Source organism: Prionailurus viverrinus, chromosome A2 (assembly GCF_022837055.1).
Source record: "Prionailurus viverrinus isolate Anna chromosome A2, UM_Priviv_1.0, whole genome shotgun sequence".
Classification (NCBI taxonomy): Eukaryota; Metazoa; Chordata; class Mammalia; order Carnivora; family Felidae; genus Prionailurus; species Prionailurus viverrinus.
Window position 1 is genome coordinate 140551198 of NC_062562.1, and position 27004 is coordinate 140578201.

Sequence of the window (27004 nt, forward strand, 5' to 3'; positions counted from 1 at the left end):
AGTAGGATGGGAAGGAGGAAATTACAGACTGTCTAAACCTGGATTCAGCTGCATCCTTAAAATATATTTGATTCACATTCAGTATATGGTAAGATGGAGGTATGTGGAAGATAAAGATTAGGGCAGAGAATGAGAAGTTGAGTGATCTGTCCACTTGTCCCCATGGCTACGATGACAAAGCCAATACCAGAATCCATGTCTTCTGGAAGCAGGTTTTAAATTTTCAGTTTCTGGTGCTCAAGAACCAATTTGAATCATGCACCTTTTACCTAAAGAATTTATTTTTGATTCAAACACTGCAGATAATAACTAGTAGGGAACAAAAGTACTTAGCTTTTTGGCATCAGTGCTAAAGACCATGATGATGAATATTCCTAAGTGGTTATGGATAGCAGCAAGATGCATAGGAACTTCTTTTCTTAATGCAGCAACTACAAGAAGAGGTTAGCAATGGATCTGAGGCTCTTCCAACTTGCTTATTCCATGTATTATAAGGAGAGAGCCTGACTCTACTAGAACCTCACTCTTCTTATAGGATCCAAACCTTACATTATTCTGCAATTGTTGTTTATAACTTGAAGCTCAGGCATTCAAAGGGAGTCATTCTACTGTCTGCTATAATTTTGCATATGAGAAATAAAATGGAACCAGGCCAAGTTCAAGAGATTCATTTGTTCATTCATCTTCCCAACATTAGCTGCACATGTATTATAGATTAAATACTGTTAGATGTTGGTGAAATGACAGTATGTCCTTGGCCTCACCTTCAACAGGAAATGGAGATACACTATTGTAAGGTTCTTACACTATACTCAGTGCTATAATATCACTTAAAGTTAGGCTGTGATGATTTAAAGCAACACCTAGAATAACAGTTATTGATAAAAAATGGAACCACTGAATATACAATTAGTTGGGGCGCATGGGTGGCTCAGTCAGTTGAGCATCTGACTTTGGTTCAGGTCATGATCTCACGGTTCAGGAGTTCAAGCCCTACATCGGGCTTGCTGCTGTCAGCTCAGAGCCTGCCTTCAGATCCTCTGTCCCCGCCTCTGCCCCACTCATGCTCTCTCAAAAATGAATAAATATGTTAAAAAATTGGTTAGTCTAAAGAGAAAAAAGGGAATAAAGGACATGAGACACAAAGAATACCTAAATGACAGATTTAAACTTAACCATATCAAAAATTGTAATAAAATATAGTTTAAATACTCTGATTAAAAGACTACCAGATTGACTAAAAAAAAGACCCAGTTATACATTGCTTAAATATATTTTATTTTTTTAAGTAATCTCTACACCTGATGTGGGGCTCGAGCTCACAATCCCAAGATCAAGAGTCACATGCTCCACTGAGCCTTAAATAAACATATTTTAAATGTAAAGAAGTAGATTAAAGGATGGAAAAAGACATGATATGCTAACACTAGTTTTAAAAAACCTGGGATGGCTAAGATAAAGTAGATTTTATTTATTATTATTATTAGTAATAGTAGTAGTAGGCTTCATGCCTAGTATGGAGACCAATGTAGGGCTTGAACTCATAACCCTGAGCTGAGATCAACAATCAGATACTTAACTGACTTAGCCACCAAGGCACCCCTAAGATAAAGGAAATTTTAAAGCAAAGTATATTATGAGGGCTAAGAAAGGTCATTTCATAATGCCAAAGCAGTCAGTTAATTTAAAAATATATACAGATCCTTAATATTTTTGAACAGATCTTCAAGATAGAAGAAACAAAAAAAATGACAGATCCAGAATAATAGAGATTAGTATCAATCTGTCAGAAATTGTTTTTAAAAAAGTAAACAGAAAATCAGTAAGTATATGAAAGATCTGAGTAACCTGAACTATCTGACTTCTACGAAACACCCTATTAGACAATGGAAGAATACAGTCTTTACAAATGCACATGGAAATCCAACAGGTTGTGGGTGATAAACTAAGCCTTAGTAAATTTTAAAAGGATCAAAGTTCTAGAAGTATATTCTCTAATTAATAGACTTCAATTAGAAATCAACAACAAAACTCTGAAAAACTCTAATATATATGGAAACTAAATAGCACATGCTTAATAACTTATGGTCAAAGGAAGAAATCAAAATAAAACCTAGTATTTTCAAAAGAACGAAAATGAAAAAAAGTAATCTGTGGGATGCTATGAACGCAATAATTAGGGAATGTGTATTTATAGCACTAAATGTCTATTTTAGAAAAAAGATTTTTCTCATATCAATGCCTTCAGCTTTTAATAAATAGAAAAAGTATAAATTAAACCCAAGGTAAATAAAAGAAATAATAAAGATCAGAGCCCAAACAAATATTAGAAGGAACTTTATCAATCTGATGAAGGGGATCTACCCAAAAAAAAAAAAGTACAGCTAATATTATACTTAATGTTTAAAGACTAGATGCTTACCCCCTAAAACTGAGAAGAAGACAAGGAAGTCCGTTTTCACCACTTGTATTTAACACTGTAATTTAGGTTCTAGTAAGTACAATAAGGCAACAAAAATAAAAACTATCTAGATTGGAAAGGAAAAACTGTATTTTTAGACAATATTGTCTACGGAGAAACAATCTACGAAATGTTACTGCAACTAGTGAGTTGAGTAACACTGCAGGATAGAAGATCAGTATAGAAAAGTCATCTGTATTTCAATATACTAGTAATACCTAGTTTAAAAACTTAATGCCATTTAGAATAGCATCAAAAATATGAAATAGTCAAGTGACAGATCAGACAAAAGAAATGCAAGACCTGTACACTGAAAACTCTAAGACCTTGCTATGAGGAATGATGCAAGACCTAAAGAAATATATCACCGTATCCATGGGTCGAAAGACCCAATACTATTGATCAATTCCAAAATTGACCTACACATTCAATGAAATCATAGTCAAAATAACACTGAGTGTCTTCTTATAGAAAGCTACAACTTGATTTTAAAATTCATAGGGCAAAGAACTATATTACAACAGACAAAACTGGGGAAATCAAAAACAAAAAGTACAAAGTTGAAGAACTATCAGTACTTGCTATGACACACTTATGAGAAAGCTAAAGTAATCAGAGCAGTACACTAGTGGCATTAAGACAGGAAAACAGACCAATGGAACAGACTAGAGAGTCCACAAATAGACCCACAGATACATATACAATTGATTTTCAACAAAAGTGCTAAGGAAAACCAGTGAAGAAAGTCTTTTCAATAGATGGTGCTAAAGGGGCCCCTGGATGACTCGGTCAGTTGAGCGTTTGACTCCTGATTTCAGCTTAGGTCATGATCCCAGTCATGGAATCAAGATTCGTATCGAACTCCACACTGAGCGTGGAGCCTGCATGAGATGCTCTCTCTCTCTGCCCCTCTCCCCCCTTGCACATGCACTCTCTAATAAACAAATGGTACTAGAACCAGATATTCATATAACAAAAAAGTGAACTTTGACCTATACATCGCTGTAGATACAAAAATTAACTTGGAATGGATAAAAGATCTAAACATAAAAATCTAAAACTAAAAAACTTTCAGAGGAGAATTCTGACCTTGGGCTAGGCAAAAATTTCTTAGATATAGTACCAAAAGCACAAGCCATAAAAACAAATTCACAAACTGAATTTCATTCATCAAAATTAAAAACTCCTGCTCTTTTAAACACACCATGAGCAGAATACAAAGACAAACTAAAGACTGGGAGAATATTTACAAATATATCTGATAAAGGAGGTATAAACAACTTATTATAGTCTTTCCAAACTCAAGAACAATAAACAGCCCAATTAAAAATTGGGGAAGCTATCTGAACAGATTCATCAAAGAAGATGTATGGGTCAAGAAGATGAATGTATATACCAAGAAGATGTGTGGAAGACAAGCATGAAAAAAAAATGTTCAACATGATCAGTATTAGTTGGTAGAGAAAAGAAAATTAAAACCATGAGGAAATAACACCATACTTCTTAGAAATAAGAGATAAGTACAGTGTATATGGTTTCTAATATTCTGTCTGGGGGAGAGGCAGACCTTTATTACTATGGGAAAACTGAAACACCAACTTCTGCTAACATAATCACCCACATGGACCCACCATGGAGGATGCCTATTTAAACCTGTTCACCCACTTGAATGTGAGTAGGTAAGAATATGCTTTCCTTTACCTCTACAGAGAAGATTTCAGCCAACTCCCTAGAGAAGGTCTGAGGCAGAGTCACTAACAACTGATGCATGTTATCAAAGGTGCTTTTCCTTCAAAGTCAGACTCTGAATGGTAAGTCTTCTCTAACTCTTCACGGCATGTGATTAATGAGCAGACATAATTAACTGCAGTTAGAAAAAACAGTTAGAAAAAATTTGCACCATCTATGAATCATCCATGGCCTTCCACCTGTCCGTGGTCCAGCTTGTCACTGGCACGGATCCTGAGACAGGACAGCAGAGTCCTGGGAGGGATGGCTATATGAAATGACTAAAGGAGGATGAGACCTTTTCTGCGAATTTTAGTTTCAGAGAAGCTACAGTGCTTGCTAAAACTACAAAAATTAAAGTCCACAGTATAGGGTGAGTTCAATTAGGCATATGAAATGCAAATGAGTCTCCGTTCCATTTTGCAGTATATGATATTAATTCGCCGGCCACAGCAGCAGGCATCCAGTGCTGGCAATTTCAATAAAACTGGATATTAAATTTCGCTTTCAAAGTGAAGAAAAATACGTATTATGATTTTGCTAGCAGCTTCTCTAATGCTTGATTCATATGTAGATGAATCAAATTCACATAATGCTGGAAACTTTTTTTTAATCCAAATATAAATTTTGACGGTTTGAGTGAAGGAAAGGCCTAAAACGTTTTTTATGAATTTAACTGTATATTTATTTTTGAAAAATTAGGATAGTTATTTAAAACATCTGTAGTCTATTCCTAACTTATTACTGTGTATGTTGAAATCAAAGTTCTATGATGACTGGGTATAAAGCAGGCAATTAGACAAATGTTTAAAGTCTATGAGCTCTAAGGGCACCTGGGTGGCTCAGTTGGTTAAGTGGTTGACTTCAGCTCAGGTCACGATCTCATGGTCTGTGGGTTCGAGCCCCTGTCAGGCTCTGTGCTGACAGCTCAGAGCCTGGAGCTGCTAAGGATTCTGTCTCCCTCTTGCTTTCTGCCCCTTCCCCGCTCACACTCTTTCTTTCTCTGTCTCAAAAATGAATAAACATTAAAAAAATTGTTAAGTCTATGAGTTCTAACCAGTTATATATGGGATATCCAATTAAATATGCTAAGTTTGGCATTAATAATTAATGTGGCTGCTGAAAGTTTTAGCATTAACGAAAAACTTAGAGAATTCAATCAAAGCCACACAAATGAGAAAAAGTGAAGAGGATATACGCCAGAAAAACAAGAGAGGCAAGAAAAAGAATATTAGACTGATCAGTTAATTAGAGCTCCTAAGACAACTATTTCTTTACCTCCCAAGACGACAGACGGGTTAACATACCACTCAATTGCTTATTTCTCTTGTCAAGTTTCAAAAACAAATAAAAATTGTGCATATTCTGATCACTCTTGAGACAGATCTCCTTTGATGCTTCATAAAGCAAACAGAAGAAACAACGAAAAAGGCAAATATATAAGCTAATTTTTACTTGCTACATTAAGACATTACAAGCTGCTTGAAAGATAATAGTTCAATGTAATGGAGTAATCATTTCAGCAATTCTAATTTATCTTAATATTTAAAATGTATATGAAATTAACCACCAGCTGCTATTTCCTTATAGTATTTGTATTTGTAAAACAAACGTGACTGTCACTTTGAATTTATTGGGTATGAACATCTCCATGTTGAGAAATGTTAAATACAAGCAGATAGTCAAATAGAAAAAGTGAGAGAAATACATAAAATGAAACCTTAATTTCAAAAATATAACTACTCTAAAAATGTATATCTAAGAGATAATCAGACTGTTAGTCTTTTGCTATCTTAAAATATTTAATCAAATTAGAAGACGTTCTGGCTCCCCTGGAAAGGAAAATAGCTTCCCTGATTTGTGGGAGTCTCTATCCTCATGGGGGAAAAACGAGCATCCTTCTGTGGATACTGATGATGTGCTATCAAGACCATGAACTCAGCGCTTGAACAGACACTAACTAGGCTCTTTTTCTAACAACGGTTAGAATGCTTTGATAGAAACACTCCTAAAACTAAAAAGTTACTTGGGTGGAAACTTCAAATATTCATTTTGTACTAAAGAACACCATTCAGCAAGTTAAAAAGTTACCAAGGAGTACAAAAATTAATTCTGAAAGGCTCAATGGAAACTCCGTTGTCCACAAATAGATGTCCTGGAAGCAATTTGGATTTTTATACGGCTATGTTAAGTAAGCCTTGCCTTTAAAGTTTTGGGGACAAAATCATCTTAATTTTTTTTTTAATTTAGGCAGAGCTGACACATAATATGACATTAGTTTTAGGGGTACAAACACAGTGATTCGACAAGTTTATACATTATACTATGCTCATCAAAAGCATAGCTACCATAAAGTACTATTGCAGTATCATTGATGAACGATATACTTTTGGTGCTTGATTGGTCAACTGTTTCCTTGCTAGAACAAGCCCATAATATGAAAAATTCCCTGTTCTGTCTCCAGGTATTCTCTAAGGCACCTGGTAGAGGGTTGGCCACCAATTCAGATGAAAAATCTCCATATGCCACCTCCATTTCTATAAATAAGTATTTGCACCTGCCATCTCCAAACGAAATCTGCATGCCAAGTACTTTCCAAAGAACATAACCTTCAACTGGCCAATGCCTACTTAAATTTGAACTATCATTTTACAAAACTATATGCTAGAGAAGATTTTCTCTTATCCCTGGGCGTTACCAGTTCTCAACTCCGGCTGCTTAGTGACACTATTTGTACCAGTGCTTCTCAAACCTATGTGCACACTGTTAGTTCCTGAGAGGTGCTTAAAATGCTCCTTCCTGGACTCACCCCCAACCAACCAAAAGATGAGTGTGGGCCTATAGCCTGAGTCTTTTCATGCATTTCCTAGGGGTTCTTTATGTGCACAGACAGTTGAGTGGCACTATGACATGGAAGAGTGCAGCCAGAGAGGAACATCTGGGTGGCTCAGTTAAGCTTCTGACTCTTGATTTTGACTCAGGTCACAATCTCATGATTTGTGACATCGAGCCCCACAGAGGGTTCCATGCTGACAGCATGCAGCAAGTTTGGGATTCTCTCTCCCTTCCTCCCTATCAAAACAAATAAACGTAAAAAGAAAGTGCCTCCAGAGATTACTGTAGGAAGATGAAAATTATGGCATAAAATATTATGAAATGCATAAAATGGCATTAGCTTAAATAACATTTGGTTCCTGCCTTAAGCCATGAAATTAAATGGGCCCATATTCATACCAAGATTTGTAAAATACTGCCAAATTTCCTCGTCTTATCAGGTGTACTGTTTAATGATTTAGAATATAGGCTTTGGGATCAGAAAACCCAAGTTCAAATACTGACTCTTGCACTTGCTGAGAGGTCTTAATCAGATTCTCACTTTCTGTCTCAACATGGGATGAGACTACCATCCTCAAAGAGGATTAAATGGGGCAAAGAGTCTGATTTCGTTCTCTTGCATTCAAGTTTCATCTATGTTGTTGCATGAATTAATGGTTTATTTCTTTTTATCACTGAATAGCGTTTCATTTTATGGATGTACCACAGTTTATGTATCAGTTCCTCCATTGAAAGACATGTTAATGCTTCCAGTTTTTAGTGACTAGGAATAAAGCTGTTATCAACATTCACATACAGATACTAAGTAATAAACCTCAGGTAAATACCTAAGAGGGCAACCTCTGGGTAATATGGCATGTCTAGATTTCACTTAAAAACAAAAACACTGGCAAATTGTATTCCCAAAGTAGCTGTACAATTTTGCATTTCTACCCAGCAGAGATCAAGTTTGTTGTTTAATATCCTTGTCAGCACTTGTTATTGTCAGCTTTCTTGTATGTTAGCCATTTTACCAACTGTATAGTGGTGGGGTCTCCTTGTGGTATCTATCTATTTTAGGGACTGTGCTGCTCATCTTTAAATTCAACACAATTTTGCTACACAAAATTTTAATTAGAAAACTTCACTTTAAAACTAGGATCTCCAGGTATCGATTTGTAAAAATTTACACTGTAAATTTCAGATCATGTAAGGCTTTTTCCTTCAAATTAAAAAAAAAAATAAAGAAAAAACCGAACTGTTTCTGCTTCCCAATATAAAAGTAGATAGCTATACCAGGAAACATTACTAGTAGCTCTACCAGCCAGAGATGATCACCAGTTTTTTTTTATTATTATTATTTTAGAGAGTAAGAGAGTGTGTGATGGGGAGATGGGGCAGGGGCAAGGGCAAGGGCGAGGAAGAATCTTATGCAGGCTCCAAACTCAGCACACAATCCCAACATGGGGCTTGATCCATCAACCCTGGGATCGTGACCTGAGCCGAAATTGAGTCGGACACTCAACCGACTGAGCCACCCAGGTGCCCTGATCACCGCCAGTTTCTTCTAATCGTGCATGCGTATGTACATGGACTCAGACTACAATACATCTGAAGACCCCAAGTTTAAAGCAGAAATGAATCGGATATGTTTGAGGAAAGGAAGAAAGCCAAGTCTGAAGGCAAGAGGACAGTAAGCAAGATGGCTCTAACAGGAGACTTAAAGGTCAGTTCATGTAGATCAGGGTTCTTCAACATTGGGGTGTCTTGAAATTACCAGGAGGCCCGGTTAAAACACTACGGCACACCACCTTCAGAGTTTTTGGTCCAGCAGATCGAGTGCAAGGCCTGAGAATCTGCATTTCTAACTCTTCCAGGTGCTGATATCGCTGATCTGGGGTCCCATCTTGAGAACCATTCTTAGACATGCTACACCATGATGAGGACTCTGATTTTTAATAAAAATTTTTTATGCTTATTTTTGAGAGAGAGCAAGAGCAGGGGAGGGGCAGAGAGAGAGGGAGACACAGAATCTGGAGCAAGCTCCAGGCTCTGCACTGTCAGCACAGAGCCCTATGTGGGGCTCGAACCCATGAGCTGTGAGATCATGACCTGAGTCAAAGTCAGACACTTAACTGACCGAGACACCCAGGCTCCCCGAGGAGTCTGATTTTTGTTCCAAATAAATGAGAAGATACTCGAAGATTTTTAGGGCAGAATGATGTGATTTGTTTAGAATTTTAAATAGATCATAGTGGCTGAGGTGTGAAAGCTAGATCAGAGGGGACAACATGATAAATGGGAAAGTAGTAAGGAGACTATTAGCAGCAAGGAAGGATGGTGTCCTGAATTAGGGTAGAGGAGAAATTAAGATGTGGACGTATTCAGAATAAATTTAGGGAAAGCTGACAGAACTTGCAAATAGATGGGAGCATTAAGGTGATGGAAGGAGAAACAAAGTATATGTCATGTCACGGACTTAAAAACTACCTCTATGGAAAACTTTATGGGGTTGCTAATCATAATTTCTATTTCAGAAATATTTAGCTCGAGATAACTGTTAAATGCAACTTAGAAATACTAAGTATGTGGATTGGATATACAAATCTGAAGCTCCGAGAAAGAAAAATTTTAACTTGGAAGAAGTTATTGCCACATAAATGATATTTATAATCATGGAACCTACTCAGATCATTAGGGTAGTTCAATGGATCCTTAAGGGTGATTTTGCACACCTCCCAGGGTGCAATGTCTGGACACATTTTTGACCATCTTGACCGAAGGCTGGGTGCACTACTGGCATCTGACCAGAGGCCAGGGATGCTGCTAAATATAAAGTGTACAGAAAGGATTCTAACAACAAAGCACTTTCCTGCTCAAAATATCAATAGTGCTGAGGTTGAGAAACCCTTGTATGGAAAGAAAACCTGTCTTGTATGAAGAGGGCAAAGGAGCATGAGGCCTTTCTCAGATATACTAATAACTGGGAAGCATATCACTTACATACCCAATTTAAAACCTGCTTAGGAGGGCACCTGCTGGGATGAGCACTGGGTGTTGTATGGAAACCAATTTGACAATAAATTTCATATATTGAAAAAAAATAACTCCAATAATACTTTTTTATTAAGTATTTAAAAAATAAATAAATAAATAAATAAAAAATATCTAAAGAATTACCTTATAGCATTAGACTTAAAATGGCTGCTATTTGAGTGTGGAAAATAGTCATAAGGAAATAGGGTAAAATTAATAATAGTTTAAGTGAAAAACATGATTTATAAATCCATCAGATCATACGGAGTCTCCAAAGGTCTTCTATAAGATTATGCTACCTGTACATGTACCTTTGCTGAATGAGTTAAGCACACAAATATGTAAGCACATGAATGAATGAATGGTATGGCCTAGCTCTTAGGTCTTAACAAATACACCTAACAAGGAAACAGAAGAGGAAACCTGGAATATGAATATAGATTCTCAATTTCTGGAGCGTGGGTACAGATACACAAAATCCCTAGAAATGGGAAATTCTAATCAGATAAAGGAGACACAAGAGGATACAGATTTGAAATGAATCAAAAGCCCAACTCTGGGGAAAAAAATTTTCAATATACCCAATGATCCTAGTATCCTTCAACATCCACCATCACATAAGCTGTCTGTCCATCATTACCAGAAAATTTCAGGTAAGATTTCTGAAGGCTTTAATCTCTGAAAAATACCTACGAGTTCAGTCTTCAGGTCTGGGTAAGAGAGATCCACATTAGAGAAGGTAACTTTATAGCCTACTCATTGTAGCACATGTACTTTATAAATGGGACTGCAGATAATCTTTCACACAGAGAGGTGTTAAGATCACAAATCCACCCTCATCTTAATGCACTGCCAGCAAGAGCTGAGTATAGTGGAAAGACCCTGGAATTGCGGATAAATATATTCTAGGTATGAAGTGAGTACAGGGAAAAAAAAATCCAGAGTTAAAAGATACGTGAAAAAGACCTACTCACAGGGAAAACACGAGAGATTGAGACAGAAATACCTTTAGATATTCTATAATTAGTCTAATCATAATGGACCTGAACAGATGGACTTTAAATATCAAGATGCTTCTTTCAACCCATAGATGGAAATGTTTAAATGACAATTCCCTTTCACCCAAAAGAACAAGTTGCCCTGTGCCATAAACACCCAATGACCAAAGCACGTGTAAGCAAAACGGGTCCCTGACTATGATCTTATATACAACCTTTATATACCCAAAGCCTATCACAGTATTTTCTATGTTATTGACAGTTGCCTTTAATAGATTAGAGCTATTAATCCGGGACAATGGAAAATTACAAGTAAATTATTTTATTTAGGTTTTCAACAGTAAGTTCACACACTACATATTGGTCCACCTTAACTGTAAAGCACAAGAAGTAGCAATTGTGTGACCTCAAGCACACAGGACTGACCACAACTCACCCTTCCCAGTTCTTTATCTTCAAGGGCCAGGACCCCAGTGCTTTCCGTGAAGAGTTTTACTTTGACCACAGGCCGAGGATGGGTGGTGGTGAAATCACCTTGAGTTCCCCATCTGCAATTAAGGAACAAAGATTTTCTTTAAAATGCAGCATTAATTTTTTTTTTCCCCGACAGATGTATCTCCTTAGAAGGCCCATTAAGCAATGCAGAATCTTTGGTGCTCAATGAGATTTTTAGCTTTGCTTTTGTTTCTGACAGATGGCAGAGTCAAGGAGGAAAAATAACAGTAAGTTTTATAGCTTATCAGCTTATAATAATTCCAAAGCTGTTCCAAAAGTTAGCACAATAGAGTATATAACAGAGTGTGCAATAAGAATTTAGGTTAAGGTAAAGCATTATATACGGAGCTACTAAACTCTACTATTTTATTAATTCAAATATAAATTATAACCCAATTTTTACAGATGCCTGGAGGATATTGCTAAAAGTTTCTTTATATAAGAGGTAGTTTCACAGAAAACTATTTTTTGCATGCTAAAAACTTTATCCCATAACTTCTTGGGAAGTCTTTACTAGATATTTTGTACTTTAAAAAGTGGAGGTAATTATCTCACATCTATTACTTTATGATTTTTAAAAGCTCCTGTCAAAAGGAAATAAATAAGCACTATAAAAATAGGAGTATTTTACAGTTAATTTCCCAATACACTCTCCTAGGAATGCAGTAAGTCTGTCGACATCTGGCTTTTCAAATCATCATAACAAAATAACATTTTTCTTGGCTTATCTTTTAATTAATAGCATCTCAGCTTTACCACACACCAGTTCATCCTAGTGTGCTTACAAACTCAACTGGCATACACCTGATATTAAAAAATCTTATCACTGTTTCTCATAACGCTAGGATCACAGGCATGAAATGCAGCACAGCATCAAGAAAATGCCATTGAGAAAAACACACTAAAGTGAGATTTAACACAATAAGGATTCCTGCTACAAAGAAATCACCATGTTAAAAATATTAATTTTCTCCTCTTATTTTAAAAAAATGAATTTACCATTTTCAAGGCATTATCTAAATTTTATTTTATAAACCATATTCAGAAACCTTGGGAAATAAAAAAAATGGAGGAAGTCTAATAAAAACTGAATAACTGATGTCTTCCTTCCCTACCACAACAGTGATAACACTGTAATATGTGTACAGTAAAGCAGAGGCCATTTCAGTGGCCGAAGAAACTAGTATGTAGCTATAATTTGTCCTCCTGAAATTAAAGTCGTATGCCAGAGGGAAAAGAGATATTCAGTTAGAATGGAAAAGCAGCTTAATTTTTATTTTAGACTTCTAGAAAGGGGTTAGCAAAGAATCTTTTTTGCCGTTTCATAGAATTAAGATGGTCTGAGATAAAGTAGAGCTAAATAAATAAAACTAAAAGTAAAAACAGATTCAGAACCAAAATAAGGGAGTAGAGAAAAATTCTCAGTTTAGTGCATAGGATTAGTCAAGGCTATCCAGATGACAACTCTAGAGTAAATTCCCACGACATACTAGCCTTTACTTCGTGTCATGTGGTTCAATCTGGGAAACTAAACCCTTTGAGACATTTCCTTACAAGTGAAATCAAAGATCTGTAGTAACCATGTAGACACAGCCTAACAGTTTTACATAGAATTTGCTCATCTTTTCAACTAATTCTCTTCATAAAAATTCCTTTGTTATTTTCTTCCCTCTAAATGTCAAAAGCCTTTGCAAGTGCTTACACTGTTTTCTATGATGGTATGTAAGCTCCCATCTACTGCAATTCTCCAAAGCGAAAAGTACTGATGACCACATTAACCATCACTGGGAGACTGTGAATTTCATCTCTGACTCCCATCTCTCTGCCACTTTACATGAAGGAAAATGCACGCTCTCTTGGGCAGCACATATACCAAAACTGGAATGATACAGAGAAGAACAGCATGGCCCCATTTGCAAGGATGATACACGAAGGGAAATGCATTGCCATTTCCACTGCTAGAGTAAGACAAATCACAATGCATATGTAAAGAACTGTGCTCACTCATGAACCCATGAACCTCCACAAAATTGCCTTGTACCTCAGATCCTTCATAAACAGAGATCTTCAACAACTCTTCGTTGATGGGGTTCAGGACAGGCCACTCCAATATATGCCATGTTGGCATATTACCTTGAATTAAAGTTACTGAAGAAACAGGAGGTGCAACAAGGAAACTAGGACTCTTCTTTTGTCCCCCTGAAAGCAGGAAATAAATCTCCTACGGAAAGGTACCCTCCCCTACCCCCCAAACCGGAAGGCAGAAGACATCCTTATTACCAGAAACAGGAAATTTAGGGCCAAGGAAATTACATGAACAAACCTCATTACTTCTTTACTAACTTACTATCCCCAAAGCCCAAACTTCTTTTGACTTCAGTTCTTCACAAATTTATTGTTTGTCTAAGAGATCTAAAAGCTGCCTGCTCTGGTCACTTTGAGTTTCCTATTTCATATATGTACAAATTAAATTTGTTTTTCTATTTTTTTAATGTTACTTTATTTGACAGTGGGGGAGGGGCAAAGGAAGAGAGAAAGAGAGAGAGAGAAAGAGAGAGAGAAAGAGAGAGAGAAGGAGAGAGGGAGGGAAGGAAAGACAGAGAGAGAGAGAGAGAGAGAGAGAGAGAGAGAGAGAGAGAGACAGACAGACAATGAATATCCCAAGTAGACTCCATGCCCAGCACAGAGTCTGACTTGGGGCTTGATCCCATGACCGGGAGATCAAAACCTGAGCCAAAACCACGAGTCAGACACTTAATTGGCCGAGTCACCCAGGCACCCCAGTTTTTGTTTTTATGTCAATTATTAGACCAAAGAACCTACCAGAAAGGAAAAGTATCCCACCCCTATATCTTCAGTCTTTATTCAGACCTCTCTCATCTAATAAAAAGTTTATTGTGTAAATTAGACATTAAGTATCTAAAGATGAGATGCAGTTTAAAGAATAAAATATCAGCATTTCCACTATCCCAGGTTACAACGGAGAATATACCAGTACATCAGGAAAGTCCTCTTTGTGTCCTGCCCTGATCACATCTTCCTCTCATCCCAACCCCACACCGTAAGATTAGCTAGGATTCTGGGTTCTGTATTAGTAATTGTCTCGGCTTTCTTTTTAAAGGGAGTATCTTTAGCATTTTACCTCTAGAGGTGATCATTGCTCCAGGTGTCCTGTAATTGGTCTTTAATGGGTAAAGAAAATAATCTTCTTTTCCTAGTACATTATATACCCACAAATAAATCGGAATATAGGCCTTTCATACACATATATCAGATATGGGATATACATCATGGTATATTACCTATGTCCTAGATTTTATATATATCCTCCTATGGATTTTTTTGAAGTTTATTTATGTTGGGAATGAGCAAGGGAGGGGCAGAGAGAGAGGAGGACAGAGGATCTGAAGCAGGCTCTATGCTGACAGCAGAGAGCGCAATGTGGGGCTCAAATTCACGAACTGTGAAATCATGACCTGAGCCAAAGTCAGAGGCTTAACTGACTGAGCCATCCGGGTGCCCACCTCCTAGAGATCTTATATAGAATCCATTTCTGACTTTTCTACCCTAGATGCAGGTATGTTTTATGGATGTTAATATAGATATATATCATATATATCCCAGTTTTATGTGTGTATATCATCTATATATATACACACACTATATATATCTATCAGATCTAGACCACAGATCTTACCTATCTGTAATCCAGAAATGAATGTTCCATTAAACTTTTTCCGGTACCTCCTGAGATGGTAATTACAGTGGTTTATATTGATTTTTTTTTTTTTTTGCTTTTCAGAGATAAACCTAATTTCCTATCTTAAAAAAAAACACACAGATTTAGGATGCTGTAGTTTATGCTGTATAATTTTCATCAATGAAACCAGCCTGTAGATTTACATTCTTGTATTTTCCTGTTTTTCTTACGCTAGTTTTACTGAAGCAGTTGAACACTGCCACATTTTTATTATCTGGAAGAGTTTGCAATAAATGAGAATTCTCTGTTCTTGGAATTTATCAAGATGTTTGGGTGCAGTGTTTCTTCGTGGTAATGAAGCATTTGATGCTGATTCTGTTTCTTCACAGGTTATAGTTATAAAAATATTCCAGTTTTCTATTTAAGCCACTTTGATATATTACTAGAAAAATTTATTTCATCCACATGAAAGTATTTGCATGAGGGCACCTAGGTGGCTCAGTTGCTTAAGCAGCCAACTTGATTTCGGCTCAGATCATGATCTCACAGTTGTGGGATCAAGCCCCAAGTCAGGGTCTGTGCTGGGCAGGTAATCTACTTGGGATTCTCTCTCTCTCTCTGACCCTCCACCATGCATGCTCTAACCACCCCCCTTTCTCAAAATAAACTTAAATTCCTCTTATCTTTTGCATCTATGGCATCTGTAGTTAAGTATCTTTCCTCATTCCTCATCTTTTTTTCCCCACTTTTAACTTTGACATAAGTCTTATTATTCTCTTCAAATTACTATTGCTGGACTTTGACGATCTCCACTGCACGCTTGTTTTCTATTTCATTAAATTCCTCTTTTTTATTTTATCTTAATTTATCGGTGTTAAAAATGTAGAACTGTAGAATTAACTTGAATGCATGGCTCATTAATTTCAAGCCTTTATTTTGTTCTAAGCATTCAAGCTTAGCATTGTAAGCATTTCAGGCTATACATTTCCCTTAACCACCTTAAGTACAGCATCCCCCAAACTGACATTATTTTTGTTATTATTTGGCTCTTTTCAGGTGTGTTCTAGAATTTGTATATGCAGTTTTCCTTTTCCTAGATAAGCCCTATGCTTATTGCATTAGGTTAGCAAGGGATAATATAACTTACAGGATACTAATCTTCTGAAATAATTGAAACTAGCTTTTATATATTCCAAAATAGGTAGGTAGGGGTGTGTGTGTTTAACTCTTCCATGAGTACTTGGAAATGCAAAGTATTTTCCACTGTGGGTACAATGTTGTATATGTGGACATTAGATCATGCTTGTTAACTGTGCAAATCTATTTTATCATTACTGATTTTTTGGTGTCCTTTATATAGCAAGGTAGAAGTATTATCCTCTCCCATCAGCCTAGGGATTTTGACAATTTCCCTTTATCTTTTTGTCAACTTTTGGTATCCTATTCGGTGATGTAAAAGATTTAATAGTAACCCTGGCCTTTTAATATGAAGTGTTTATCTTTTATAATTTGAAGGCCATGAATACTTATCTACCATTATACTTGTGTAAAATTAGTGAACACTATGCCAGGAATGGTAATAAGTACAAACACATGCTTAGAGAAGTCACATGAGGAACCTAATCAACACATGGCAAGTATAGATAGTAATTTATTAGAAAACAAAGAGCTAAATTTTACAGGAAGCCACTAGTAATCTAGAACTTGGAACAATGCAGGATCTCCATTCTCAAAACCTATGCCAATGAGGGCAGGAAACAGGAATATCACAAGCCCTGGTAAAGCAATCTGCAAGAATGTTATCTACCTAACAAGGTCTGGGACCACCTGAGTCAAGGGCATGGAACATTAATGGTCAGCTCCTGTGAAATGAGAGAGCATTAAATAACATGCTTTCAGGCAGAGATAAGCAAAGGCACAAGGGGACTGACGGATCCTAACTTCAACAGCCAGAGGACTAAGCTTTTATGATAGTCAACAAAAATGTGCAATTATAAAGGGATGCCTAAGTATACAGTAGCAGTTAATAGCCCTCATAAATCCCAAATTCCAGAATACAAACAAACTAGCACCCCTTTGATAATTTTTTTAATGTTTATTTTTGAGAGAGAGACATAGCACGAGCGGGGTATGGGCAGAGGGAGCCAACCCAAAGCAGGCTCCAGGCTCCCAGCTGCCAGCAGAGAGGCTGACATGGGATTCAAACTCACCAACAGCGAGATCGTGACCTGAGCCAAAGTCAAATGCTCAACCAACTGAACCACCCAGGTGACCTGAGAATTTCTAAGAACTAACGTTAAAAGATATATACAGTTAGAAAATGCTTATGAATTCTACAATAAATGAATTAAAAACCAAAGTCCTCCTTCCTACACCCAACCCCCCAAAAGGGCAGGGGAAGGAAGGAAGATAATAGGTGAATATTTTCAACATTCACCAAGATGTTTCCTTGTTTTTTACTTAACAGGCATGTTTAAATACTTCCAGGAATTAATACCAGTTATTATCTTCCTACTATTTTCTCTGTATTCTGTGATAAAATAATACGTTTCCCTTGCTGTCAATTTGCTTTGACTCAAAATACATTGCCTTTTTCCACTTCTATGCATGTATTATTTATGAGGATTCAGACTTCCAGTGTAAATCTTCAAAAGAATAAAATATCTACAAAGCACCTGTACGGGGACAGCAGGACTTCCTGGCTAAGCAAACACATGGCAGCTAACATACCAACTGAAGGAACTGATATTAATTATGTATTTGCTACTAAATTAAGTATCCTGGAAATTCACATGATGAGCCAAAATATATGTACATGTCTATTCATCTAGTAAAACTATTTCTAGGAATCTTCCCTAACAAAATAATCGTGAGTACTGAAAAGACTAGCAGCAGAAACATATTCACTACAGCACCATGTATAACAGCAAAAGTAAGCATCTCAAATATCTAACATTTAAGGAAAATTATGTAACTTAGTGGCACACAATGGAATATTTTGCTGCTACTTAAAATGATGGCTATGAAGGTGATATGGGGTGATATGGTAATGTGGAAGCGAAAACAATCTGGACCTCTTATTCTCTCAAAAACCATACTGAGTACTTCGTATGTGCCAGACAATACTCTAGTGTCAACCAAAGTCTCCACTCTCTTGGAACTGATACTCTAATAGATTATAGATAACAAATAATTTGATTATATACTGTAATATATACATAACATAGAACACCTCGCCCTGTGTTCTTAACAGCTGGATACTTCTCATGCGTCTTACAGCATCGGGAGAACTAGGTTTAAAATGGGACCTAAAAGGATTCTCAAAAAGTATTAGCATATTTGTTTCAAAGTACGTTGAAAGTCATCAACACTGCAACAGTTATCAAAAATCATTCAAATCCCGGGGCGCCTGGGTGGCGCAGTCGGTTAAGCGTCCGACTTCAGCCAGGTCACGATCTCGTGGTCCGTGAGTTCGAGCCCCGCGTCAGGCTCTGGGCTGATGGCTCAGAGCCTGGAGCCTGTTTCCGATTCTGTGTCTCCCTCTCTCTCTGCCCCTCCCCCGTTCATGCTCTGTCTCTCTCTGTCCCAAAAACAAACAAAAAACCGTTGAAAAAAAAATCATTCAAATCCCTTAATTCAAAATTCTTCTTGTGAACATATAATGCATACATGATGATAAAAGATAAAACTAAAAAGAAGACTCAATCCATGTTCCTTATCTAGGACCAGCACTGATGAATAGGGTGTATGTAATTTGAAAAATTATTTCATCTATCCATGCCTCCATCCTTTTATCCATCCAGCTGTGGAGCTGGCATTGGGAAACGGTAGGCATTTAAAAAAAAAAAAATTAAGAAAACAGATCCTGTCCCTAGATGAGCTCAGACTGGTAGGGGAAAAAGACCTATAAACTCATAAATATAAATAATAAATCCAATCACACAGAATTGAACAAGCTTTCTAAACAGCACTTTTAAAAATTTCTTCTGAGATCAGGCACTTTCTCTTTATAGTCATCTAAATTTCTTTTATGACTTTCTTTTTTATTATCATTGTCCATTTATCTATTACATTAGGCTTTCTATCTAGGAGGCTTTCTTTTGATTTTAAAAAACATAAAGAAAGGCATTTACTGTTTCTGATATATATGGCAAATTTGCCACAGCTGGTTATTTTCTATTTAACTCTTTCCAGGGTTTTTTTTTTTAAATGTATACTTTTAAAATATTAGACAGTAAAGTTCTAGCAATGTAATTTATAGTACTGGATTTTGACATCCTAAAGAGTCTTTACTTAACCAAGGATGATATAAATATTAACCTTTATTTCTTCCACGTTTCCACTATTTAAACGTTCAAGTTGTCTAAAATTTAACAGTGATATTAAATGGTATTTTCCCTTAATTTCTCATCTATCCAATCTCGCTTAGTTTAAGAAATCAAATATACTTGTGGTATTATTATATAAACTGGGGTTTGATTTTGAACTTTGTCCTCAAGATAGACCTCCTGAGCTGGGCTATACTGTTTGAACTGTTGTGGCTTTATGAGATATTAGAATACCAGTTAGTACAAGAAGGAACTAGATTATTTCCAACTTACTACATTTCTATTCAATAAAAAGGGAGTTCTCTCCATTTATTAAGATCTATTCTAATTTTTTTTGTAAAGTCTTAAACTTTTTCCTTCTTCCATGCAGGTAAGTCCTACACATTCTGTGTTAAAATTATTGCATAGTTTTCTAATTTTTCTTTTATGTTTATTTACTTTGTGAGAGGGAGTGGGGGAGGAGCAAACAGAGAGGGAGTGAGAGAGAATCCCAGGCAGGCTCTGCAACTGCTGGCACAGAGCCTGATGTGGGGCTCGAGCCAACGAACCGTGAGCTCATGAGACATGAGCTGAAACCAAGCATCGTATACCTAACCGACTGAGCCACCCAGGGACCCCACTTTCATAGTATTTTATATTTTGGAATCCTAAGGAAACTGTGTCCTTTATGTTATCTGACAATTGCTGGTATACAAGAACGTTATGAACTCTTTTTATAAGTAATAGTTTTGCCTCACTTCCAATCCAGTGAAACCTTAAATGTTTTCATGACCAAATTACCATTAATCCTATTACAAACACTGAGTTACTAAAATAATCGATTAACAATGACCTGTAATTACAAAAACATCACTAATTTTCTAGCAGAAAACATGAAATCAGTATCTAAAGGGGAAGAAGTTAGTCTTTTTTTTTTTAAGTTTATTTATTTTTTATTTATTTTGAGAGACAGCACATGTGCATGCACAAAGTACAGGTAGAGAGAAGAGATAGAGAATCCCGAGCAGGCTCCGCTCTGTCACTGCAGAACCTAACGCAGGGTTTGAAGCCATGATCTGTGAGATCATGACCTAGGCCGAAATCAACAGTCGGATTCTTAACTGACTGAACCACCCAGGCGCCCTGAAGTGAAAGTCTTTTAAAAATTATGCATAATCCTGGGGTGCCTGGGTGGCTCAGTCGGTTAAGCATCCAACTTCAGCTCAGGTTATGATCTCACACTCCATGGGATCGAGCCCTGCATCAGGCTCTGTGCTGACAGCTCAGAGCCTGGAGCCTGCTTCGGATTCTGTGTCTGCCTCTCTCTCTGCCCCTCCCCCGCTCATGCTGTCTCAGAAATAAATAAAAACATTAAAATTTTTTTTAATTATGCATAATCCTTAAAATAACTGCAGCATGAAAAATATTAACAATCCAACTATAGATTTTAATTTTCATAACTTAGGCATTTTAAGATTAAAATGTCATGTTTATCCAAGATTACTTGTCTCAATCAAGTTTAGGTTCATAACTTAAATATCCAAACATCAGATATTTGGTAGATATTGATTTAAACATTCACTTATGAAACAGAAAATCTTCCCAAGTTTTCTGCAATCAATTTCATATGGGTTTGAGGTCACTTTCTGTTGTCATATAGGACATTTGCCCCCACAACTCCTACAGGATTGGATTCACCTAATAATAAACAGGATCACCTGGAGTTATTTTTAACATTCTTATTTGGTGACAACATAGATGAACACTCTTCACAAGTCTAAGAGCCGCCAAGAGGGAATAGTGATGCTTGGGAATGGGATACAGGGAGTCGGCCAGAAAGGCCTAAACGTGTGTATCCTCAGGGCTGTCAGACGAAACCATCCGCAGCTGTTTGCCGTCCTGGGGTCAGGAGGCCAGGGAAACTTGCCTGGTTGACTCAGGGCACAGAGCTGTGTCCCTACTCATGCAGGGACATGCAGGTGAGCTTTAGTTTGCTTTACTTACATAAAAAAAGCTATATCTGCACCTCTGTGGGTATCTTTCTGTCAGTCAGTGTCCTGCTCACAATGACCACAGCAATACAGTCAAACTCTTCTGAAACAGATGTATATGTAAAACAGGCACATTAATAGGGCTTGTACAATATACAAAGTAAATGCAGGATCTCACTATGATGAATATACCTCTTTTTAAGTGAAGAATTTAAAACTGAGGAGTTTAAAAAGAATCACTAAGAGCCTACTATATAAAGATTAAATAGAACACTGAAGGCATTTTAATAGTATTAAGCACTGAACAAATTTTTTTTTTAATTTTTTTTAATGTTTATTTTTGAGAGAGAGAGAGACAGAGCATGAGCAGGGGAGGGGCAGAGAGAGAGGGAGACACAGAATCTGAAACAGGCTCCAGGCTCTGAGCTATCAGCACAGAGCCCGACGCGGGGCTCGAACTCACGAACTGTGAGATCATGACCTGAGCCGAAGTCCGACGCTTAACCAACTGAGCCACCCAGGCGCCCCCTGAACAAATTCTTTTAAATACAGCATTTCTGATTATTAAGAGCAATTAAGACAGTTTAATGGAAAGCTCTAAGCAGAAGACACTTTTGGAAGGGCAGCTTTTGATATTTAAAAAGTTCAGCATTTCTACGTCATTTCCCAGGGTCCAAATGTATCAGTGTTATTACTGATGGACATGAGCCCAAGAAAAAGGGAAGAAGTGAAGGTAACTACATTTTCACAGAAATGTGGATGGCTGGTGTCATCCTTTTCCATTATCAAAGTATATGTAAGAGATGAAGGGACTTATCTGAAAACCCCAAGAGTCTGATTCCAAATAAGTTGCTGAAAATTCATGTCTGGACTTTAGCAAAAAGGCTGCAAATAAAGACACAGATTTGAGAATTCTTAACACAGAGGTGGATAGTAGAAACTCTAAGAATGAACAAAACCTATGAAGGGGTGTTCATTAAAAACTCCATGATGGTAGGAGTTGGTATCTTACAAATCCAGGCCTACATATGTTTCTATATCCGTGTATGTGTGTGCCTAAACACGTTTATTATATTTCAATAAGTGGGATATCCAAATTGCTCTATAACTTGTGCTTTTATGTAACACTACATATTGAACATCTTCACCTATGAGTACATGGATTTTACACAATATTTTAAGACTCTAACACATTCCTCTTGTATAGTTGTACCATATTCACTCTTCTGACAGACCGTAGCATTCTTTCCAATTTCAACTATTATAGAAATGTTGCAAAGACATCCTCATATATATTTAATTATTTTTACAGAAATACTGAAAAGAAGACCAAGGACAGACTTCTAAGACAGCCCAAGATTTTATTTATTTATTTTTTTTTTAAATTTTTTTTTCAACATTTATTTTTGGGACAGAGAGACAGAGCATGAACAGGGGAGGGGCAGAGAGAGAGAGGGAGACACAGAATCGGAAACAGGCTCCAGGCTCTGAGCCATCAGCCCAGAGCCTGACGCAGGGCTCGAACTCATGGACCGCGAGATCATGACCTGGCTGAAGTCGGACGCTTAACCGACTGCGCCACCCAGGTGCCCCCCAAGATTTTAAACTCATCTTAAATACAAAAGATTATACTAATTTAAAAAGTCGATTCATAAGAGACATACCTATGTAAATAAAATTGAGCACAAAAGCCACATTATCCCAAAAGCCAAAATTTCAAAATTCAATGTAAAACAAATTCCAAGTTTTCTAGGATTTCAAAATTTCATTGTAAACATCCTTTCCCTTCAATTTTAATAATCTGTAGTAGAGATTAAATTTCTTACTTTAAAAATATATTGGGTATATTATTAAAAACATTTCCTATGCATTTAATTAGTTTAAGTTGGGTGATCAATAGTGTTTATAAAAACTGTTTTACTTATTATCATTACTGTGGTTGACATACTTTAAATTTCAATTTCATATCAAATTTGAACCACACACAGGTTAGCAATACCTCCAAGGCAATATAGCTACGCCAACTAATGAAATCATGGCATGACCTTCTGGGTCAAGAAGATAACATTTACCATTACACTGGCATTTAAGACAAAATATTCTATCCTTTCAACAAAACCAAAGGAATTGTTCTGTACAGCTATACAAAGATAACCACCTGGATGAAATTAGCAACACAAATATAACATTGTTCTAAATAGTTTCATATAAAGATGTGTGAGGGGAGGGAAAAGATTAAAAAATATAAAATGGGGCACCTGGGTGGCTCTGTCAGTTAAGCATCTGACTTCGGCCCACCCAGGTCATGATCTCATGGCTGTGAGTTTGAGCCCCACATCGTGCTCTGTGCTGACAGCTCAGAGCCTGGAGCCTGCTTCAGATTCTCTGTCTCCCTCTCTGCCCCTCCCCTGCTCATGCTCTGTCTCTCTCTCCTTCAAAAATAAACAAACAGGGGAGAGGAGGGGAGGGAAGGGAAGGAAAAAACTTCAGAACCAGTACCAGAGCCCTTGCCCACAGCAGAGTACGGTCATGGAGAGACAGGGTTCCACAGTGCAGACCCCAGAGACCATTTCTGGGCTCAAAGACAAATTCCCACACACAAAGGGAGTCCGAGCAATCAACTTGCCTCTAATCTTATACTACGTCCCTCCTCAAACCGTGGAGGTGCGAATGAAGGCAATTCACATTAACACCCATAATGCCACAGCACGTATGACCCAAATGTCATACGGACAGCGCACATCAAATGCTAACTGTTGTTATTAGCAGCCACAGTAGACTATTCTAGTTTAACTGCACAAGCAAAATGATACCTACTTGAAGACGATGGATGGCCTGGAACATTAAAGTTTTAATCAACTTCATAAAACAGCAACACTAAAACCCAGGCACTAGAAGAAACTACAAAGAGAGAGACCTCCACTGACAGCAAAACAGGACAAAAAAGAGAGAGGAAGAGAGAGAGGGTGGTAACAAGGGCAGAGATGGAGAAAAGAAGGGACGATTAACACAGGACCAACCTGGGATAAAGAGTTATAAACTGAGTTACTATCAATCTTGATGTATTTTGCACATGATCTTTAATCTTTCTTTAAAAAAATATTTAGTCTAAAATGCTGACATGATGCAAATTTTAAGAGAAGGGCTAGAAAATATCCTTTAAAGTAACTAAGCTTTATCACTCAAAGCTTCTGGGATGATCTTTCAAAAACACTACATTAAAACTTTTCATTATGATGAAAAGACAATACAAAGTTCTCTTTTCAACACGGCAAAGAAGAAATCCTGCGATGAAGGCAGAAAAATATTTGGGGATAGCTTGGGGTGGGTAATGATCACTGTTATAATAAGAGAAAAATCCCAGGGACTTCACCCTTCATTCTCTCTTAATGTGTCTGGAAATTTCCATTTCCCTTCAAAGAGACAGCTCCCATTTTGCTGCTCTAAAGATTGCTAAAGCCTCAAGAATAACCGAGTAAAATTATCCTCTAAAGTCCGTATTTCATTTATGAAGTATTCATGCCATTAAACCTCCATATCCAGAGTAATCATATTATACTTATACCATTTTCTTCTGGGAAAGTCTAGCAAGCATGTTAGCACAAAACCAGGTTTCAGAAAAAATAGAAGATATAATCCCTCACAAGCATTTTCCTTTTTCTTCCTCATAGCAGGGTAGTTCAAAGACATTAGCTTGAAGCATCTAATTTTAAAGAGAACCATTTGTTGTATCTTGCATTACAATTTTACTTGGTCAAGGCAGTACAAAAAAGTGTAACTTTTTATCAGAAACCAAGATTTTCAAGAACCTATGTATAGGAATACAAGCAAAATAACTGATCAGGTACATTAATTTAACTTTAATGCATAATGTGTTATACAACAAACCTCTAGAAAGATTTCAAAATAATAAAATGCAATGGTGTAGAAATGAGCACAACTCTACTGCATAAGCCAATAATTAATCACTACACATACTTATTAACGTATGTTCACACTTGGGTTATACCCTTAACTTTGAAGTAATGTGAGAACATCAGCCTGGTTTGCTCCTATGTTTTTTGTTTTTGACACAAAAATGTGAATGTGTTACATGAACTAGACAAAAAGAAAACCTTTCAACTGTGAATCAATGCATTATCCCTCAAAGATAAAATGTACTATAGAAATGTAAAACACAAACTACTGTAATCATCATTAATCAATAGAGCATATTGTTTCTAGTAAACTGGAGTATCTGTTACTGGTCCTTGTTTTACCAGATCCATTCCAGTAATTCATCTCTAATTTGACAGAACCTCAAAGGGGGCGGTGGGATGCTCTTGGAGGCCAGACATATGGGTGTGAAAATGGTCTGCTCTCTATTTTCTTAATTTGAACACCTTGGAATTGCCCAAGTCCTATAATGTCAGTGCTTCTATTCTTAACGGTTTCCATTTAAAAGCAAATGCTCCTGCAATGTTTCCAGCTTCTCCAAAGATAAAAGACTCCTTGGTCCTTAGAGCAGTAACATGGGGGCTTTAAAGAGAGAATACCAGACTGAAGTATCTACCCAGGTTTACTTCATTTCTCCTAGGAATGGTCCTCCTGGGGAGCTCCCTGCAGATAAAACTTTGTTTCTCTTTCCTAAATGACAGTTTCTTTGGGTGAAATAAAGACTTTTCAACTGCACAGGAGGAATCTGGGAGGAAAGAAGTTTCTGAATTATACAAATATCTGGAGATTTCCAGAGGGTAGAATTACTTGAGACCATTCCTGAGGGGGCTGAGAAGATTGTAAAAAGCATGAGGTGCTCAAAAAAGGCACAGTGCGGGAAGGAGACGCAACCAGACAGTCCAGCCAGCAAAACAAGGGGACAGCTGAAACCAGCCCCTGGAGCATCAGGGGAGCACACAGTACAGAGGTGACCATGTTACGAGCAGCCTCAGGAGAAATCTGCTCAAGTAATCCCCACAAACTAAGTAATCACCGGGGCATTTGCTGCTCCTGGTTCCTAAGAGACCTATCCCCATATTATTCAGAAAACGAAATCCCCACTTGCAGATTTCTGATGGCCAGTGACTAATTTTGAGATAACCTTGGGACATAAATACAACACAGACATGCTTTTAAAGCTTAAAGACATTTACAGTGATATTTTGAGGAAAAAAATCTTGGTACTCATGAGGTAACAGAAGCCCTGTTAGGGTTAAGGAAACTTGAAATAACAGCATTTACTGTAATTCTGGTCCTCACTTCCTCACTCGTGTAATCTCCGAAATGATATGTAATAAGTACTCTGTATGTGCCCGTCATGCGGATGAATGTGAAAAATACAAAGATGAAGGAAAACAGACTGCAGCCCCTAAGGACTTGTACTTGGAGGAAACTGAGAAGCAGGAAATGTAATAAATATGAAAGTGCTGCGGAAAGCTGAAGAGTGACCTTCATTTTAATACTGGAGACTACCTGCATTACTTTTCTACCTTCATGAT

The 27004-nt window shown here is 37.1% G+C and overlaps 1 protein-coding gene and 1 non-coding gene across 9 annotated transcripts in view; one reads left to right on the top strand and one right to left on the bottom strand.

The window, feature by feature from the left end:
- The window catches only part of CADPS2 (calcium dependent secretion activator 2), a 540052-nt gene that overhangs the window by 253134 nt on the left and 259914 nt on the right, over positions 1-27004 (bottom strand). For all 8 annotated transcript variants that reach the window (XM_047839630.1, XM_047839625.1, XM_047839616.1 and 5 more), the window contains exon 7: positions 11474-11585. In XM_047839630.1, the coding sequence (XP_047695586.1) occupies positions 11474-11585 (112 nt within the window). The remainder of the gene's footprint in view (positions 1-11473; positions 11586-27004) is intronic.
- Positions 13383-13485, top strand: LOC125161370 (U6 spliceosomal RNA). Its single transcript, XR_007150582.1, has one exon. It is a non-coding gene; the product is annotated as a U6 spliceosomal RNA (small nuclear RNA).